Below are 19,983 nucleotides of genomic sequence, written 5' to 3'. Positions count from 1 at the left end.
ATGCTAATGTGTCTGGCACCAGTTTAAACAGGAGTAAGTCAGGACTAAGGCATGTCATCTCCTAAGTACTTTTCTGAAATCGCTGTAGTAGCAATTTTTCCAGTTATGGGTCTGTTGCTTAGTGCATTTTGGCTACAATTCTGCATACTGTCATGACAGTTTTGAAATACAAAAGATTCTACCAACAGCCAAAAAAAAGACACTGCCATTCAGAGTTAAGAATGCTGGAAGATTCATGCATGGGTGAAAAGACAGAGGTCAGTGAACTGCACTTCCCAGTACACACTCTCATCAAAGTTACTTAAACATGGAATATTTTATAGAGTAGGTTGGTTGCCTTTTAAAATTGCATAGTTTACCAGGGTTATCAGCTGCCCTGTGACCATATTCTTTAAAGCTAATTGAATACTGACATAGGTGAGGACAGATGGAGAAAACACACCAAAAATGCCTATGTTTGTCCACGTGAATGTATTGTGTTATTTCATTATTGGGAATTATTAAAGGATCAGGGACATGGATCATTCATAGAATTATGGGATCAATAAAAGAACTGTAGCAAGAGCCTGCAAGCAGAAGGCCTGTGTGTGAGAAGAACTCTCCATGAGAAAAATCTCTGTGAGAACCAAGCTGGGAACAAGAAGGGAGTTTTGAGAAGGTACAGCTGTGTAGATAAGACTGAGAGAGAAGGGAGATAAACTCTGAATTCTTTTAATCATAACATAACTGTAGAAGCTTGCCAATGTAAGTCCAATTATGTAGAAGTAGAAATGTGCTTTGATAAGCTTTAAGCCACTTAAGAGTTAACAAGCTGGTATACTATATAAGTGCCTCTGGATTGCTAATAAACGGAGTCTTGCTCTTATCAACCATATTGGTTTGGACTGCAAGTTTCCTCCCCCCGCCGGAGTCCCCAGGCATCTCTTCTTTTTACAATTCCAACATTTGGCGCCCGAACAGGGACTCAGACTCCAACTCAGAGCTAGGAACTCGAACTCAGACTGGCACTTCGTTCCTCTCGACCCAGCGGAGTCCCCGGGCTTCTCTTCTTTTTACAATTCCAACATTTCATGAATTTCAAAAAGAACCCAAACCCATCTACTGTCTTGAGAGAAACAAAGTTCTTCTTATCTCATGCACAGAAGAAATTAATTGGTATGACTAGAATGAGAGATAAAAGTGATTCTCTATTAAGTGTGTTTTTAATGAGCTTCACATACAGTGCAGTTGTATAAATCAGAGCACAAATTCAGCTTCATGCTCTTCTCTTCATTTTACTTACCATCAGTTCCTATTTTACTTTTAAGGTCAGTACCAGACTGGAAAAGACACAAGAAAAGACTGAGTATTGAAGAATAATTCTGAAGTCATTAGTTGTTTGTAATTTTAATGGTGTTAGACTTTACATATTTTTGAAGCATAAACTAGTTAGCTTTACAATGTTCAAATATTGTTAATCTTAAAAGACTGCTCATTTGAAGCCTGCACTCTCCTGCTCAATTTACAAACTTCCCCTACTCCCTTACACTTAATGATGCCTTGGTTGCAGTGTCTTGGTCAGGATACAAATAGAGTGGGCTCTGCGATGAATTTGCCCTTGGAGGTGGTTGTGTACTAGTCAGTCTTTCAGAACTTCCTGGAGAATTCTCCCTCCACCTTGGACTTGCCTGATCTTCAGACACTTCCCACACAGATGGGCATGGGGAGGTAAAATTCATGGTGGATCGTGAGAGGTAGTTCTCCTGAAGACCTTCTTCTTGGAGGCACCTGTTAGAAAGCACTTCTTTTTCTTTGGAGTTTCGCCATTTCATCCTTCGATTCTGAAACCAAATTTTCACCTGTTTGCAAGTTAATGAGAGTTTATTATCATTCTTTGCTTTAAACAACTTTGCCCTAACAAGTATTTTTTTTTTCCATCCTCTCAGTTTCACATTCCTTCCTTATTTGTTGTTACTGTAGAGATCCAGTGAAGCCAGCTGACTGACATCTGAGGATTTTTCCATCACTATTTACTACACCTGGACCAAATATTCTCCTTGAATTTCATCACCTACAACAGGTGATTATTTGGCTTAGGCTAGAAAATGGACAGCCCAATAACTAGGGATATAAGAGTTTCCTACAGCAACATCCTTCTAGACAGAAGAGAATTCCCAGAGAAAATTAGTATCGTCATTAAGAAAACTAAGTGATGTAACTGTAATATTAAGAATTTGACTACATTTTGTGAAATTTTTTAGGCAGCACACTGGTGAATGCAAATGCACACTTCCATTGAAATAGTTTTCCTGCAGAGATCACAGTACTGTACATCACACTGAGAAACACCACACTGCTTGTTTTTGTTTATTGTTGCAGTGCTTGCAATGGTGTCAGAGTCATCAGGTTGCAAGGAACCAGACCACCAGATCCAACCTCCTATGCAAACTGGAGTCAACTGCAAAGTTAGATCAAATTGTTGAGAGCCTTTTCAAGTTCTGAAAATCTCCAAGATAAAGATGATGAGAGCTCCCATCACCATCCCCAGGCTTTTCTGCCCCCCAGTCAGCTTCTGCACACATATCTTAAGCACTTTCAGTCCTGCTGCATGCAAAGAAACAAAATTGTACTGTTACTCTTTCAGTATTTCAGCTGCAATCTAGAGGGCTGCATCTATTCCAGCACCTTCAGAATCCCACCTGTCAGCAACTACCACGTTCATTTTCTGCTGTTACATGCCCTCACAAACTTTTTTTTCCAGATTCTTTCATGTTTTGTGCTCTTCAAGACAGGCACTTTTCCTTTGTTTTTATCTGCAGATAGGTGATGCCCCCAAGGTTCCAGATTGGACTACTGCTGCTCAGCACCACTCTTAATGCAGCTGTTCAGTCATAACAGTTCACTGGATGCATTAGACCTTTAGCTAAACTCTAAAATCCTGCAGTAGACAAACTCAGACTCATGCAAAAAATCCCATGAAATGTGAATTGGTAAGTGGGAGTGTTTTAGAATGTCACCCTGCAAAGTTTTTCTTCCTATGGCATCTCTCAGCTCTGAAAATCTCTTTCCTTGTACAGTCAAGTGTCTTTCCATAGGAATGGTTGCCTGTTTCTTGGGACAGAACAGTTCCAGAGGAAGTGCTGTTGACTGCCTTGTCCCTAGCTGTTCATCTGTGAGTGCAAAGAGAATGAAGGAATGATCTATGCTCGGATGTTTTTTCCTGCCTAGATCACTGCCTTTCGAGCAGTGGGATAGAGCATAGTTCCCTACCACAAAGCTTCTGAGGGGGCTCTGTCAGCCAGCAAAAAAAGGGAGTTGGAAATGAAATGCAGAGGTCATGTTTCCTCGTGAAAATGGAGCGATCAATTTTTGAATGCATACATACAGGAAATACACCAGGAAACTGTTCAAGTATTCCCTGGTTTAAACTGCCATTGATTTACTGAGGTCTTTGCAGGTAAAAGAGCTCAGGGCTGCCCCTGCATTGTTCAATTTTCTTCCTTCAAAGCCATTTTAAAGAATTTTCCCCAAAAGGACATTCCTTACCTGAGACTCCTTTAGACCCAGGTTAAGGGCCAGTTTCTTCCTGTCTGTTTTACTAATATACTTCTGCTTCTGGAACATTTTCTCCAAAGCTTTCCTCTGGTCTTCAGAAAAGACAGCTCTTCTTAATATGCCTCTCCGGGATTTGGAGTTGGACTCCTGGCTCAGAAGAGGCAGTACACTTTCCTCCCCTAGTGGAAATAGATGAGAGTTTCCCATAACATCTAGCACATATCAGAGAAATATTAAGTGCTGTTCATTATCATGCTTGCAGATTCTTGTCCCACTTTTGATTTGTGTGTGTTGTAATGTGTGTTGTAATGCTTCAGTCATGAAGTGTGTTGTAATGCTTCAGTCATGTTCATCAAGGATTAAATCCTCACTTGGATCTAGAGGTGTTGTCAGTAGTCAGAAGTCTCCCCCTGACATGGTACAAAGTAAATCAGGTGAGTCCATAGAGGAATATTAGGACAGAGCCCATGATACTGCAAAATTCAAATACAGTCAGGGAGAAACTTCACTTTTCTTCGCCTGTCGTCACCACTAAATAAACTGCAACATGTTTATCTGGGAGTTTATTTACCCCTTGTGCAGAATGTAAAACCAGATAAAAGTGGTCTGTAATACTGATTCAAAGAAACTAAGTAGGCTTTCCTCTTTTTTTTTTTTTAAATAATAAAAGGCTTTCAGCGTGAACTGTTTCTCAGAAAATCCCTGGTCATTCACTTAGTTATTCTGGAAACTGCAGCAATTTCTTTATTAGAGGATTTGGAGAGTACTTGGACTTACTCCTTTCAGCCTGGTTTCTAATCCTTTGACGTCTCATAGCAAGTCCTGGGAGCGCAGTTTCCAATGAATCCAATCACATCCCCTTGATACATGCCTAGAGGGAGCCCTGCCCTGGAAAACAGACTCAAAGCTGCAGGACAGAGCTGCAGTGGAGAAGTGGAAGTGTTCGCACAAACAGCACAGAAACCTCAAGATAAATCTCTTGTGTTCCTCACACCCAATAAAACTTAAAGCCATAGTGCTTTCCCATGGTCCCTCTCCCCTAGAAGGATATGGTGTATGAGAAGCAGTCCTTGGTGAGAGGCTTTGTATGCCCTCCAGTGCTCCCAGCTTCCTCAAATACTCACAGAGGGAGCAGGAGCAGGGGCCAGTTGAATAGGGCCCATCATCAAGCATAGCATGTGATAATTGGGGCAGATGCAAGCAGGCCAGGAAACAGCTGCACTTTGGCTCAGAAACCTGTTCGATGGCTGTACAGCCACTGACACCTACAATCTTTCTGTTGGAGTGGCAATTCAGATGCAAGCTGCCCTCCTGTTGTCCACCTTCTCACATCCATGGGCCTAGATTGCCCTCCCAGCTTACAGTTACAGCAGCTGCAAAGGTGTGTTGCTGCTCAATTCCTACCAAGGATCTGATAATTTTCATATTGAAGCCAATGGCGAATTCCCCCTGAAAAGCTAATTCTTTAAAATACTGAACATTTTTTTGTGAAAAAGTCTATTCTAGTCAGCTGTAATGGGGTGGGGGGAAATTAAACACATTTTTTCAATTGATATAGTGCTCTTGAAAATACTAATGAAATCCAGATGCAACTTCAACAAACTGTTCCTTGGGACTACACCACATTTCAACTTCTGTATATTATACATAAATGCACACGGGTATATGTATCTTTAAACACCCACAGAAAAACAAACACACATATACTGAGGATACTGTAGTATAATGATGAGAAACTGAAGTGTGTATGTGTATGTCTTGCAAAGTTAACTAAATACTTTTGAAGTCATGTGTTACTGGTTTGATATTACATACACTACCCCTGCATCCTGCTTCCAGCTCGGACTAGTAGAGGAGGCATATCAGAAGCTGAGCAAGTGTACAATGATTATTCCCTAAAATAACACTACCACTCTGAAACATTACTGATTTGGAGACCATTGCATTCTGTCAATTCTTTTCCTGAACTTTTCTACATGTCGAGAAATAAAGATCTTTATATTTGTCCCTCATAACAGCCTGTGGTAAAAAATAATGATTATGATTTATAATGTTACGGTATAAATAATCCTTAATTTATACAGATGCATTTCAATTTTCAAAATTATATCTAAGACCAGATACAAAAATCACAATCAACTGATTAATGTCCTGATATTTATTACACTGTGATACACAGTCAGACTTCATGCAAACCGAAATAAACAATCTGCAGAACAAAAGTCAAATACCGCAATGGAGGTTTCCACAAAGAGCAAGCCAGGTTGATATTTCTCTGGGGAGTGCAGAGCCCCTTCACAACCCCCACTGCATGCTCCAGTCATGCCTACAAAACTGGGGGCAAGCTGGGAGCCTTCCTTCCTCAAGCATGTTTTCTCTCTTTCTTGCTCAAACTTAGTGAATTTAGGTACCTTTTTCCAGGTAGCATCTGAGTAGTTTCTGCTGAATTGTCAGCCATTCTCAGGTCTACTGGAAGGTACAGTCTGGCAGCAGCAGAACTGGTACCTTCTCTTATCCCTACTGTGTGATGAGAGACACCAGCAAGGAAAGAGGGCTGGTCCTTGCCGCCCGGCCTCCATTCCACAATGGAGTTGTCAGCCAAGGACAGAGGACGCCAAAATTATGTGACCCCTTAAAATTTGTCTTGCCTGGCTGGTTGTTAACAGTCAATCAGCAAGGAAACAACCTCCTGCTGGAGCCTCGAGGCACCAATTAATTCCTGTACAGGCAGCATGTAGGGTCCAGGTTAACACCTGTATTAGACTAACTTAATAGTGAGGCCTCTTTACACTCTAAGGCACAGTATGTGCTGGATTTTAAAAGATTACCTAAACAAAATTTAATGAAGAGCAGAATGTTCAGAAGCATTAGCAAACAGCCACTGGGTCAAAAAATCTGAAACCCACCCCCAACAGAGTAGCCTAGAGAACTTCTTTAAAAATAAGCCATATTCTAAAAGGTACTCCAACTGTTACATAAAAACTAAATTTCAGTTTGTGGATCATAGGATTTTTCATTGCAGTGGGATAGGCAGTCACTTATACATTTCAACAATTCCAGCAAAATTAAATATGTCAGTTTGCAGCTTGTCACTCTGAACATGCAGCAAAAGGTTGAGTGTTCTGCTGACATAAATGTGACCAACTATTTCCTCTGTGACTGGTTTGATTTTTGTTTTTCTTTGGTTTTTTTTAAGTCTTTCCTTTGTATCCTAATATATAGTGATAAATGTCCTCTTAATCTGTGGAACAATCTTCATTTGCCTTCATGGCAGAGACCACCTTGAAGGAGCAAGTAAAAGCTTTAGTCATGGTTTCCATTTTTTCATTAGAATTCAATACATTCTAGTTAAATGGACAATTAATAGGTCACTTCCAAAATAGTAGTGTATCAGTCCTGGTTAATAAACAATCCCCACAGTTGATAATGGGCCTATGTATTCAGCAAGTCCCTGTATACACTCAGCTCATCCACTAAATCCCTTTTCAGGTAGACAGGGTTATATGGGAAGATGAGCTAGAATGAGTCTATAAAAGTCAGTTTCATTCACTGCTTTATTTTTCAGTCAAGTGCTTTAAATGGTGTCCAGAAAATCTCTTGGAATGTGAGACAGGAGAAAAGACTGGCACACAGAGTATTGCTTTATGGTCATACAAAAGGGCAACTGACCCTTGCCCAGGCCTTTTCAATGTGAAATGGTTCCTAAAGTTCATCTGCACAGTGAAAAATTGTGGTGAGGTCGCGTGTGGATGAGTAAAGTGAAAGTGGTGATTGGTCATGGTGCTGTCAGCCATTGTGGGAGAGCCGAGGCCATGTAAAACGCTCTGTGGGAAAGTGTCAGCCCCCTAAAGAGGTGCTCAGAAACTTGCAGCTCATTAAACTGCCAGCATTTGCTGCCTCACTTGTCAAGAATCATTCAACTTAGCAACTGCCCTTCTGAAACATTCATAAAAAGCATGCACTTAGCCAGGAATGGTTTGAATGCAACTGTGATAAAAAAGTATATGCCAGAGCACATATAAGCTCCAATTTTCATTTGGATTTGACATGCAATTTGTGCTTTTTTTCTGTTTTGAAGAAAAAGGAAATGCTCCTTCTGTTTGCATTCCTGAGCCATAAACACAAAATCATGACTGTCCATTCTTACACTATGGCATGCAATCTTCCCAATAAAGGTTAAATCTAGTTTTGGATTAAATGGAAGTGTGTTCTAGTTCTTAATCCTGAAAGGATAGTGTATACTGGCCAAAATTCTCTTCAACATACTTCTTCAATTTTTTACATTATTATTAAAAAAGAGAAACAAATTAAACGTGTGCACACATTTGACTGCTATAAAAAGAATGACTGTTGTATTTAAATAATGCTAAGGCTTCCTGAATCATAATTTCCCCCTAAAGAACATTAAAATGCAGCATGCACTTTACGATCCTCTAGCTCTTTTCTTATTTGCAAATGTTTACTGACACTGATTTTTAAAAGAGTTACTGATTTTAAAGAATTGTTTCTAGCAAACTGAAAACAAGACACTTTCCTAGGTTAGCTCTGTCTGGGTGTCTCAATGCCATTAGAAACCTCTCACAATTGCTCAGTGTACTTAAGTTTGATAAATCTTTGGAAACCCTCTGAATAGGATTGCTGTGATTTTACTAAGGAATTAGCTGCTGCCATTGCATCACCAATTAGTTTTCCAGAACACATTAAATCCTGCTGCTTTGGTTTACAGAATAACTCAAGCATTACTGATGAAGCATAAAAACTTACTTGGAAAAGCAGTGGGGGATGCAGGGTGCTGACAGGACCCACCGCAGCACGCTGAGTAGAATGGCGGGGCTCGGAGAAAAAAGTGTTTGGAAAGAGCTGCAAAGAAAGCATAGATCTAATTGATTATCCATTGAGCTTAGGTGATATTCATAACAACAGTCCTCCAAAAAGTCAGTGTGTAAAATCCTGCCCCACAAGTTCTTTTTCTTTTTTTCAAGATGGTGATATTTTTAAGGCAAACAATGATAAACCAAGTAATTGTTCTTTAATTTAGCAAGGTTATTTTACATGTGTAGCTTAGCTATAATATGCAAAATTCTCCCTATAAGAATTAAGCTCTGCAGACTAGAAATTTGCTTCTGTAATTGCTGTAATTGTAGGGGTTTTCCTAAATGTTGGCATTGAACACATTTTTTCAATAATACGTTGTTGAAATAATGAGTATAATGAATCTGAAAAACTTACTTAAAATAACTCTAGGAAGCATGACATCCTAGAAAAAACAATCAGCTTGTACTCCAATGCTGTTAATAGTACTCAAATCAGTAACGTCCTCAACGAGAAACCTTTATGAATAAAATTTATAAAATGCCATGAGATGAAACAGCTGAGCTCTATAGGCACAAACTACAGGGCCTGATTCTGTTATCTTGACTGTCAACTTAGTCTTGCTGGAAAAGTGCTCTAAATTTAAATAAACCACTTGCTGAAAGCTCTGCTTGATACAACAAAAAATATTGCAAAATCAACTCACAGTATTAGGCAATATTTGGTAAACTTTTAATGGAATTTTTTTAGTCAAAGTCTCTCATATCTAAAAAGTGCTTCCAAATCATGGAAAGGTCTTCATTATCTATTTATCCCTTAGTTATTTTCTATAAGGCTCATGGGCTTTTCCATTAATACTAATTACCTTTCAATTTCTGCTTGTACTAGTCAACTATGAAACCTGGAATATTTTTTTATTTCAGAAAAAGATACATCATGCTAGAACTGTACACTTGTAAAATGTGATCAGCATCAAAACATCTATGTCACTTTCTTCTTTTGGTTTAGGCAGAAAATAAGTGGCTCTAGAGCCTGTATTGTAGTTGTCCAAATCTCCAGAAAAAAAAAAAATTAAGTAAAAAAAAACAACCACATAACTGCACACTTAGGTAAAAAAAAATTAAGAAATCAACAACCAGAAAGAAAGATAAATAAGTAAATGTTTCTAGGCCATGCTGCTAATTTTTAAAGGTTTTTCAACTGGAATTAAAAATAAAGGTCACTCAAAATTAGGTTTCTGAGTACGTATTAAGGCCTCAAAATAAGATTTCTGACCCTAAAATGTGCTGTTATCCCGGAGCAAAAAAACTATTTCTGTCAAAGTCTAACTCTAAACATTTTTTAAAGTATTAACTTGCAATTGCTGATTGATAAGCATTTTGCCAGTACAGCTTTTTATTGAAAGTTTGCTGCTTCTAATGAAATACAAATATATTTCAAGAGAAATTAATTGTCTGGTTTTGAGGTGTATGCTTGCAAAACATTTACTAAAAAGAATTATTTACACCAGGCATTAGTATTCTAAAGCTTCTTTTCCACACAAGACCATCAAATGTGGAACCATGTCCTTAGAAACTTAAAGTAGTCAAGATCATGCAGCCAAGTATTACCTATCCCATGTATCCAAAGGGCTTCAATGCAACTGGTGGAGTGTGTAAGTTGAAAAGGATTTGAGTAACTCAAGAAGCACGGGAGCTGTAGAAGATAAATATCAGCCATCCTCCTGGACATGAGAGCTCCTTATTGACAGTATCTTTTATCTGCTGCAATTCCCGAACTCCCAGGTGAAGAGCTTTTCCTCCCTTCCTTGGGAGGCACATTCCTCATGCTTGTAACAAATTTCCCTTCCAGTCAGGTAAAACTCTCCGCTTCTAAAAATGCAGATTAGAATACAGAAGATGCCACACTCTACTCCTTTACTTTCTTTTTAAATGTCTTGGATATTCCTTGGCTGCCATAATATCCCATTCCCTCCAATCACTGCTCCAGCACTTTGTTCATGCCACACAACTTTTGTCAGACATGTTGTCCTGTCCTTGATATTCCCTGCTGTGGTTTCTTAACTCTGTCCAGTTCCTTGCTCTGTTTTGGTAATGTGAGGCTCATAATGGTATGTGATAAAACCAGAAGACAGCAGGATAAATCAGAATTGAACAAGCTATTGATTCCGATAGCATGCTCCTGCAAATAACGACAGGAATAGGAAAGGACAGTTTCCTACATTCACTAAATATCTCAACAAGTTAGCTGCAAGCATAAAGGTCTGAAGATGGATCAGAGTAAAAACTTAAGCAAACTCTTTGCTTAAGCAAATTCCAAACAAGCAATGTATTTCCATGGAAGTTGCTGACTGATTTATGCACTAGCACAGTACAACGATGCAAACAGCAGATATCTTGACCCTAATTCTGCTCAAGTTGATGGAAATCACGACTCTGGTTTTCTTGGGCATTTTACTTAATTCTTTCAACCAACTGCTGCTTTTTCTGCCTGCAGGGCACATATCTCCTTGAAGCAGAATACTTGCTTAAGAAATAAGATGCAGGTGATATCCACACATAACTCTGAACAAAGAGGTTCCTGAGCCCACTTCTCAAGACTAATTCAGTCTAGATCCTGGGGAATAAACAATGCCGTGATGTCTCTGTAAGCCTATAGCTAACACGTATCTCTAGTTCATAGACTTTTTTAATGTGCTGCAGCTGTACTGATGGACAAGTGAATTCTACATTATGTACACGAAATGACATCCCTACATCTACTGAAACTGTTGCACTCAAACCAATGTTCAGCAGTTATGCAGAGTTACATCAGTAAAAAAATCTGACATGATACAGGGATAGTCAACTCTATCGTGGGAGTTCTACGTAAGAGAAAAATGTTAATGCTTCAACATAATATATCCAATTATAGTTTTTATCTTTGATAAAAACAACACAGTTCATCACATTAAATGGCTTCCACTACCTGTGTGAAACTGCATTAACAGAATTTAAATTGTTCCGAGAAAAATCATATCTTTGATATATATGTATTTCAGAATTATACTGAAATTGTACCAGTAGAAGTTACATAATACCTATCAGTTTTGAGAACAATATAGAAAAAGCATTACCTATTATTTTCTTTTCACATAGATCACAGCAACTCTATCAATATCTGTTGGTCAAGAGATGTAAAGCAAACACTCTTTGCTGTTCACATAAGGCTGAAAATTGCAGAGATGTCAGAATATTAATTCTGACATTTTTTGGCCAGAGTGAGGTAAACAATAACCAAAAGGCAGCTGTTGCTCCCAAACATGTATAGGAACTTAAAGCAGGAGACAAATCCTAAAAATTTGTATTCAGGACACTTAAGTCTTCTCCTGCTTTACATCTCCATTTCATAAAAACTGAGACTGAAAAATGGCTATTGAGGGAAAGTGAACTGATGGTAAACTGCTATTATCCATACTGGCTCCTTCACTGCACATGCTGCTAGTCTGTTGGGGATTTTTAAAGATAACTGATAAAAATGTGGTACCAACCCGTGAAGAGAACTGGAACACCTCCAAAAAATTATTCAGAAAACTGCCTAGAACCAGCTAACAAAACTAAGAACAGGACCAGAGAGATCTCAAGCTGCATGAAGACTTTAATTCTCCGAGTATTGCTCAGTCCACATGAACTGCTTTCCACAGTGATGCCTCAGCTCCAGCCCTGGCATAAAAATTAAATATATTACCAGAAAAATCACAGCATTTCATCTGAAAATCTTGGATGGTTTGTGCCCATAACATGGGCACAACTGCAATTTCCTACCTACATCCATTCCTGGCAATGATTAAAGCAGGCTTTTGCAAAGCTGCAGGGAAGAGCTCCCTGAAAGTAGTCCAGCAGTAGCTCTGCCAGCTTAGTGATCCAGCTGAGCCACATTTCTGCTCCTGAACCACAAGCCCTGGACTTCATGATGAGTCATGGCTCTTTCCCTAGCAGTTACTGTCTTTAGAGTGCAATGTTCCGGCAGAAGGTGTGCACCCCCAAAGCATTTCAACCAGCTGAAGAGGAGCCTCCATCTGTGAGAATGAAGCAGCAGCCACTGCGATATCCCACCCAAAAGCAACTGCCATCACATGGAACTGGAAAAACTTACTGCAAGTGCCTGTGGTGCAAGACCCCTCAGAACTGGATTTCCTGCACTCCCAAAGTTACTGTTTGCTTCCTATTTATTCCTGTAAAACATCATACGAATGCTCAAAGGAAGTCAAGCCAAAAGGGCAGAGCAGAGCAGAATACGCAGAGTTTCAAGAAATTTGCAAACACTCATAGAAAGGGTTTTAAAGTTCTAATATATATATTGTTAAATATTACACAAAAGGTGGATGCAAGAAGCTTGCATTTTTATGTTGGGTCTTGGTGGGGCTTTCAAAAATTGGCAGAGCAGCCCCCAAGAAGGGCTTGAAACATGCTAACAGCATAATCATCATTTACACCTACAGCAATGTAATGGCCAAGAGCATCATGCTGTAGATTATCTGAAACCACATCAATCACTGTCAGTTTTCAGAAGTATCATCCACATGCCTTATTATTGCATTGTAATCTGTTGTACATGTTTTTCATCGCCTGAGGAAATACACCAGCCTGAGGCTGGTGACAATACATGGTCAGATCTCACCTCTACAACCCAAAGCAACAACCAAACTCCACAATGTTTGCCAAAGACTCCATGGGTCCCCTGATGTCAGCAGTAAAAGTGGCTTCTACCCTCTCCATGCCTCGTACACAGCCTGGCTATTGAAACAATGGGAATCTACCTGAGGATTTACCAGCTTTTTTTCTGGCTTTGTCCTTCCTCAGGATGCCCACGTACTAGTGTGCCTCAGCAGTTTATGATTACCAGTTCTTGTCAAAAGGGGCATCACTGTCAGTTCTCTGTCTAAAAGTTAAGTGTCTTGCCCGAGTTCCTTGTCTGGGCCTCCTGTACAACCATGAGAAGAGATAAGAATCTCTACATAACAATTCATCCCCTTAAAACAGACACATAAGGTGTGTCATGCTGTGGAGGCATCTCTCAGTATTGACTATAGATTAGACACGACGCATACTTCTTATTAGACAGCTGAATTACTATGACATTCTTCTTATCCTTCATAGGTAACATCAAAAGAATACTAACATCTGTACAGCCATAAAGACTCTAAAATTCAATTCAAATTTTCTTTGATTTTCAACATACTACAATTTGTAGAAATTATTTCCTCAAGCATGACAAAATTAGGGTCAGATGCTGCAAGAGGACAATTCACTGGTTCTTCACTGTTGCAGCTCTAATTCAAGATCTTACATTAGGCCAAAATGCACCATTTATTCCAGTGGTATGCACTGATTAGCCAAAATTTTCTACCTGGACCAGTCTTAACTTGTTGCAGTATTGCTAGCTCCAAACAGACAAAAGTCTCAAGACAATATAAGCAATGTTAGAATGAAAAAATAACACATGGTGAATTCTATTTTTTTTTTTTTAACATGAGGGGTTCAGTATTTTTATATTTGAACAAGGAAATACTTTTTCAAGTTGAAATTTGAGATATTCACATAGTCATAAGGAGGTAAAATTCTGAACACACGTTCAGAATAACTCATAGAATTACGTGCTACAACTGCAGACAAAAGTAGGCTCTCAAGAAAAATTTTCATAAGCTTTTCAGCACAAAGCAAAGGCCACTTCTCTAAAGTGACAACTCACCTCAAAGAAACACAGTCCAGGTTACTGAAAATATTTAGATGCATAATTTTATAAATATCAGGGTCTACATATCTGACATTTGAAACAGTCTCCTACTGTTTTATATGCCTGCAGTTGTTTTAATTTTGAAAAAAAATCCTTTTCTAAAAACTCCACCATTTGTCTTCCTAGTGCAGCTCTGAGATCTTCTGGCAGTACCTAAATCTTGCTAAGGACCAAACTCAGGATCCTCTTCCTTCTAAGAGATGGCACAGCGAGAGTAGCCAAAGGAAGGAGCAGTGTCCAGCCAATGCTCATATTCCTCACTGAGCACAGACTGCCAGACTAGTGGCTGGGTTGAAGAGTAGCTGGCACTAGTCTAGCTCTGGCAACCTCACAATGAGGACAACTGTTTGTCCTTTAAAAGCCATTTTGCAGCCACTCTTAAGATATGCTGGGCATTCTAGACCAATTCTATTAAATGGCTCATGAAGTTAACTGGAAACAGGAAACGTGCTGGACAGAGTCTGTGATTTCTAATACTTACAAAAACTTCTTTGCTTCCAAAGACAAACTTTTAAAACAATGACAGTGTCTCAGTGCTCCTGGCAATCAGGGAATAAGAAAAGAAGCCAAACAGATCTCCCCACCTCAAAGAAGTTTTTTCCAGAAAACACCAACAAAACAAGAAAACCCTAAGACTTGTCAGTCAACTTGTTGCCTGAGTTAGAGGGAGTCAAGATAAAACACTGGGCTCTTTCCTGTCTTTTATTTTACTGAAAGCTAGTGTGACATGTTGCTTGAGGACACACCCTGGCTGCCAGTTGCCTTGAAATCAATAATTAATAAGCATTAATTCACTAAGAAGAGGTCCAAAATGAAAGGAAAAAAAATCACTTAAATTTCAGTAATTTAATTATCTCCTGGTTGTCATAAAGAAACACTAGACACTTTATTAAATATGGGAAATAAGATATGTTTGATTCACTAAGTATTACAGTATAGAACAGTTGTCATCACCTGAAAAGGAAAAAACTGACATTTTCCGGAGACTTCGCCTGCAGAAGACTTGGTTTAATCTCCTTGCAATGCTACCAGTTTTCTGTAATATCTTAAGTAAATCACCTAATTTCTTTTTGCTCCAGCTCCTCCTCTACACAGTAGAAATCTCTCCTATCTCACTGGCACATTGTGATGATAAAATGCATCAAAATGTAAATACCCAAATGTTACAGAAAGAAAAGATACACCTATAGCACAGATGAATCTGGATATGTATAAAGTACATCTATGGATGTTTACTATAAGTCCAATTTATATTTACTATATAGTTCTTCTAACTGATTTCTTTTGTGTTATATGTGTGCTGTCCTTCATTCTGCTCTATTGTATTCTGATGCTTTAAGTGAAAATCCCCAGATAAAATTTTCAGCAGGTTTTACAATGGAATTATCTCACTGTTACATTTGTTTTGTTGCATTTTTCAATTCCCTTTCTCTGTTAATCTATCAAAATGCCAAAATTAAAGCAGAAAGCCAGATTCTTTCCACATGACCCTATTCAGGTTGTAAAGCACTTACTGCCAACCTCCTCCAGGGAAAATTACTTGAGAAGAGCAGAGATATTCAGAAAAATTATTTCAGGTAGCAGGTAACTTCGCATTTCCCAAGGAGGTCATCTCTGCTCTGGTGCCAGCCAATACTTCTGGAAACTAAGTCATGAAGAAATATGTGGAGTGGACCTCTTTACAGCACCTGTCTACAACACACAGCATCTCAGCATCCTCTGGACAATTTTTATGTCTCAGAAAACACTAAAGAAAACTGTCAGGTCTTCTAATTTATCGAGAAGATAACAATAGGCTTGGAGTGCAAGGGACTAAAACCCAGATTAGCAAGCAGAAATTGAGAACAGCACAGAGCAAAGAGGCTTCAAGCAAAGTGCAAGAAAGCCTGTGGGAATCCCAAGCCAGTATAAATTGGCATACCACTGCAGAAGGCTCACGACTTTATTGTATAGCAGTAATGCTCCTTCTGCTTTTCCTGCCTAAGTTTTATGCAACCTGCTCTTTGTTCATGTTCTTCTTAAATTAAACCAAACTAATTTCAAGCACCTATGATGATTGTATCTAATTTTTAAAAATGTGTGTAATGATGGAAAGTGATTATTTTAATTTTTACAGACAACAAATATATTTATTTCAAACACGTTCATTAGATGATGCAATATTTAGGATGTGACACTTTCTGAATACTTGTACAGTTTTTTATTCACAATTATTTTGTAGGAGATACACATAAAATACACATGCAGATAAGCACTTGAAATAGTCCAACTAAATACTTTGAAACCTGTAAATTATGGAAATGGAAACTTGCTGATACAATTCAGTTGCTGAGGAGTTACAAAAGGAAAAATTACCACGACCAGATAGTCCAGATGAAGAATGCCATCCCACCTGGTCTCCTTTGCCACCATGGATAAGTGTTTTCCAATTTACAGAAAGAATACAGGATTTACATTCTTTAGGACTTTCACAGAGTGTTAAAAGGTACCCTAAAATGGAGTGCTTTCTTTATGCCTTTCCTTTGTTGGTACTGTGGATACATGTAAAAAGGTTCAGCTTATTCAGTTCAGTCCCTGGTGTGATTTTACATTTCCTTCTTTTTGAGAACTTTTGGTGACCTCACCAGAATTTGGGACTACATGAATAATACAGATAACTCTTTCCAAAAAGTCTGGTACTTTTTCAATTCTCTTTATTTTTTTTATTAAAACCTCTAGGTTATGCCAAGCTAGTTTATTAGGGGACTTTTAGTTCCTGCATGATCTATAAAGCACTTGGTAGCTTAGAAAGATTTTTTTTTAATTGCTTTATCATTTTCAATAGTCTTATTAAAGACTTAGACAAAGATTTTCCAAAATGCCATGTGATTTGGGGGGTCAAAATATGAGTTTATTCCTCAAAAAAAAAAAAACCAAACAAACAAACAAAAAAAAATCATAAACATCACTAAATTTAAAAACCCTACCTAGCACAAATTTCTTAGTTAAAATATCTTCAGTAGTCCCTGAAGGCTAAAATTTTTGTTCTGCCAAAATGCTCCTTTGCCCTGTCACTGTATAAACAAGAAACATTATACACAGCCTGACGACCCCAGCCCTACTCACAAATGCAGTGTCTGGTCTGAACAGTTTCCTCAGTAGACGCCTACACTAGAGACAAGAGACTCCTTAGAAACCACAAACTGGCTCAGCAAGCAAGTTCCAATCTAATTCAAATTTATGAATGTTGGGACAACTAAGTGTCCTTCCTTATCACTTTAAGACATACAAACCAGATCAGAATCAACAGATCCCTGTTAGAAAACAAAAGTCATTGTTGCAAGTGTACAGTCACAGGAGAATTTTTTTCTGGGTGTACAATGAACAAGGAAACCCTAGTATTTCTCCCTCCTCAAATCTAAGAGCCTGGTGCTTTTGCTGAGATCCGTGGGAGCTGTGGAATCAGAAGAAACATAGGACTGGACTCCAAATCACTAGGCAGACCTACCACACTAAAATCACAACTACTACTAGGTCGATCAAAAAAATAATTAATCCCGGAAGCAAGCATTTGAAAAACTTGACATTCTGGAACTTCTGTAGTAATTAACCTATATCTTTTTAAAACAAACAAACCACCACCACCACAAAAAAACAACTTTACCTCTAGCAAAGAGCGCTGGGGCACCTGCTATCTCTCTTTTTACAAATAAATGTAGCATTTTCTCTAGAACATTTTTTTCAGGGGAAGGGCAAAGGGAAGGCAGGGGAAGAAGGGATAATATTCACTTAATTGCAGGAAGATGATAGTCGTCCTGTTCCCTGGCCTAGCCTATAGTTAGTTAAAACAAACACGTTTAAGTAACTGATATGCTTAAGATAACACTTACCTGAGAGGTCTGGAACATTCAGAAATGTTAATGGACACTTTGACTCTCTCCTGCCTACCTTTAAAGTACGTAATGCTAAAGGATCGTACTGCTTTGGATTTTGAAGAGCAGTTTGCAGGATTTAATTGAAATAAAAATATGTTTGAAAAGAAAACAATTACTTCTGTTTCCAAAACAAGCTTTTTGGTTTCACATCTCAAAAACTTAATTCAATAAATACAATTCTGCTTGTCTGATTTTCATTTTAAATGCACTTAAAGCCGCTTTACCATAAATAAAAATTCTTAAAACATCACATAATATTGGAACAAATTTACGTATTGTAACAGAAAAGAAAAATACAGTATAGATGGTGAGTCTAATACCGAATTTCATGAATTAACATTGACTACAACTTCAGTCAGTTCCCTAACCAACAGAAGTGCACATTTCTTAAAATACGTTGCTCATGCCCAGACAAAATGTATTTATACAGAAATCGGCACATTCAAGAAACAGAATGGGTTTTGTAAACCTGTTTGTTTCCAATTCCATGGCACCGGTTCCTGCGGGGACCCTGCGGCTGCGAGCTGGTCCCCACCGCCCTGCAGAGTGCTGGCTCTCTGTGAGACACCGGGCCGAAAGGCTGATGACGCACCTTTACACGGCTTTGAAACTTTTTCCCACCCCGTCCCTAGTTTTCTCAAAACTTCCAGAAAATTGCCTGTTCTACATGGCTTAATTCTCCTCTAGGCAGGAGGAGCCCGGACCTTCACGCCTTACTGTCCTCTAAGGCAGGGCATGTGGAGAAGGCGCTGCTGCCTTCCCCCCCCCCCAGCTGTCGCTACTTAGGAGGATGGGACCGCTCGCCTTTCTACCAAAAGCTGGAATCTCAGACTTTCCCGGAGCGCCTGTTGGCGGCGAAGCTTCTACCATCCCTTGAAGCTGAGGGACGTCAAGGCCTGAAAGAACTGCGATTAGGGGCATTTAACAGCATCCGACGTGGCCATCACAGGGCTCTGCCGCGCTCTCTGCACCCTCAGGTGCGCCGACCGGCCGCACGCGAAAGCCGCCGCCTGGCTTCACGCACCACCGGCCCCCGCCCGCTCCTCGGCGTCCCGTCGCCAGCGGTAGGGCGAGACCCTCAGCCGGAGCCCCGGGGGCAGCCCCCGCCGTGCCCCAGCGGCACGGCACCTAACGGGGCCGGGCATCCCGCCGCCGCCTCGGGGCTCTCCGGAGCGGCCGCGCCTCTCCTGCCGCCGTCTCCGCCGTGCGGAGCGCGGGGCCGAGCCCTCGGGAAGCCCCCGGTCCCGTCTCCCCGGCGGCGGGACGCGGGAAGGGGCCGGCGCTCACCTGTGGCTGCCGGCGGGAAGACGCCGCCTCTCTCCGCCGCCGCGGCCCGCGCTGGCGGGCGGCCGCCGTCCGCCGCGGAGGGGTTTAGCACTTGGAAAGCCCATCTTGCCGGGAAGGGACCCCCTGAGGGGCTGATTTGTTCCGCCGCGGGGCACAGCTTGAGGGGCACGGGGTTGGCGGGGAGGGGACGGAGCTGGGCAGGGCTCGGCGGCGCCCCAGCCCGTAGCAAGTTCTCGATGAGGAAACTTTTGCCCAGGTTGCCAAAGCCCGGTGCCGCCGGCAGGTTGAGGAGGGCCGAGGAGCCCACCAGGTCCCAGTAAAGGGCGCTGGGCAGCATAGCGAGGGCTTCTACCCTCCTCGCTCTGCCCTGCCCAGCCCGGCCCGGCCGCCGCGGCCCCTCACTGGGCTGGGACGGGGCGCCGGGCTATGGGGCCGGGCGGGCTGGCGGGGCGCCTCTCCGAGGGCTGTGGGGAGCGGAGCGGAGAGCTCGGCGAGGCTGTCCGTGGAGACGCGGCGCCTCTCCGCCGGGCTGGAAGGTGTGTCCAAGCGTATTCATTATGTCAGCCGGGGACGAGGAGGGATGGACGCGGCCAACAATGCCGGCTTGCCCAGCAGCCCCCCGGGGAGGGGGCAGGGCGGCGAGCCGAGGTGCCTGTCCCGC

At 40.7% G+C, this 19,983-nt stretch overlaps 1 protein-coding gene across 1 annotated transcript; it reads right to left on the bottom strand.

Moving 5' to 3' along the window:
• Positions 1-1,183: 1,183 nt before the first annotated feature.
• DBX2 (developing brain homeobox 2) lies at positions 1,184-19,665 on the bottom strand. Its single transcript, XM_042017924.1, has 4 exons — positions 19,323-19,665; positions 8,299-8,394; positions 3,526-3,713; positions 1,184-1,838 (listed from the first exon to the last, which is right to left on the bottom strand). Exons 1-4 carry the CDS (start codon positions 19,657-19,659, stop codon positions 1,515-1,517), a joined length of 945 nt encoding a protein of 314 aa, XP_041873858.1. The 5' UTR covers positions 19,660-19,665; the 3' UTR covers positions 1,184-1,514.
• Between the last annotated feature and the right edge of the window lie 318 nt (positions 19,666-19,983).

Source organism: Corvus kubaryi, unplaced genomic scaffold (assembly GCF_017639235.1).
Source record: "Corvus kubaryi isolate FWS band 111438036 unplaced genomic scaffold, C.kubaryi_AGA036_p1.0 137, whole genome shotgun sequence".
Classification (NCBI taxonomy): domain Eukaryota; kingdom Metazoa; phylum Chordata; class Aves; order Passeriformes; family Corvidae; genus Corvus; species Corvus kubaryi.
The sequence above is the reverse complement of the archived record's forward strand: the minus strand, read 5'-3'. Positions and strand labels throughout refer to the sequence as shown.

What these genes read in the sequence shown, in the direction of transcription:
- DBX2 (XM_042017924.1), bottom strand. Translation starts at nt 19,659, where the DNA reads ATGCTGCCCAGCGCCCTTTACTGGGACCTGGTGGGCTCCTCGGCCCTC. An exon ending in ATCCCCCACTGCTTTTCCAA is followed by an intron (nt 3,714 to 8,298) that starts GTAAGTTTTTAT and finishes TATTTCCACTAG; the next exon opens with GGGAGGAAAGTGTACTGCCT. An exon ending in TGGGTCTAAAGGAGTCTCAG is followed by an intron (nt 1,839 to 3,525) that starts GTAAGGAATGTC and finishes ACTTGCAAACAG; the next exon opens with GTGAAAATTTGGTTTCAGAA.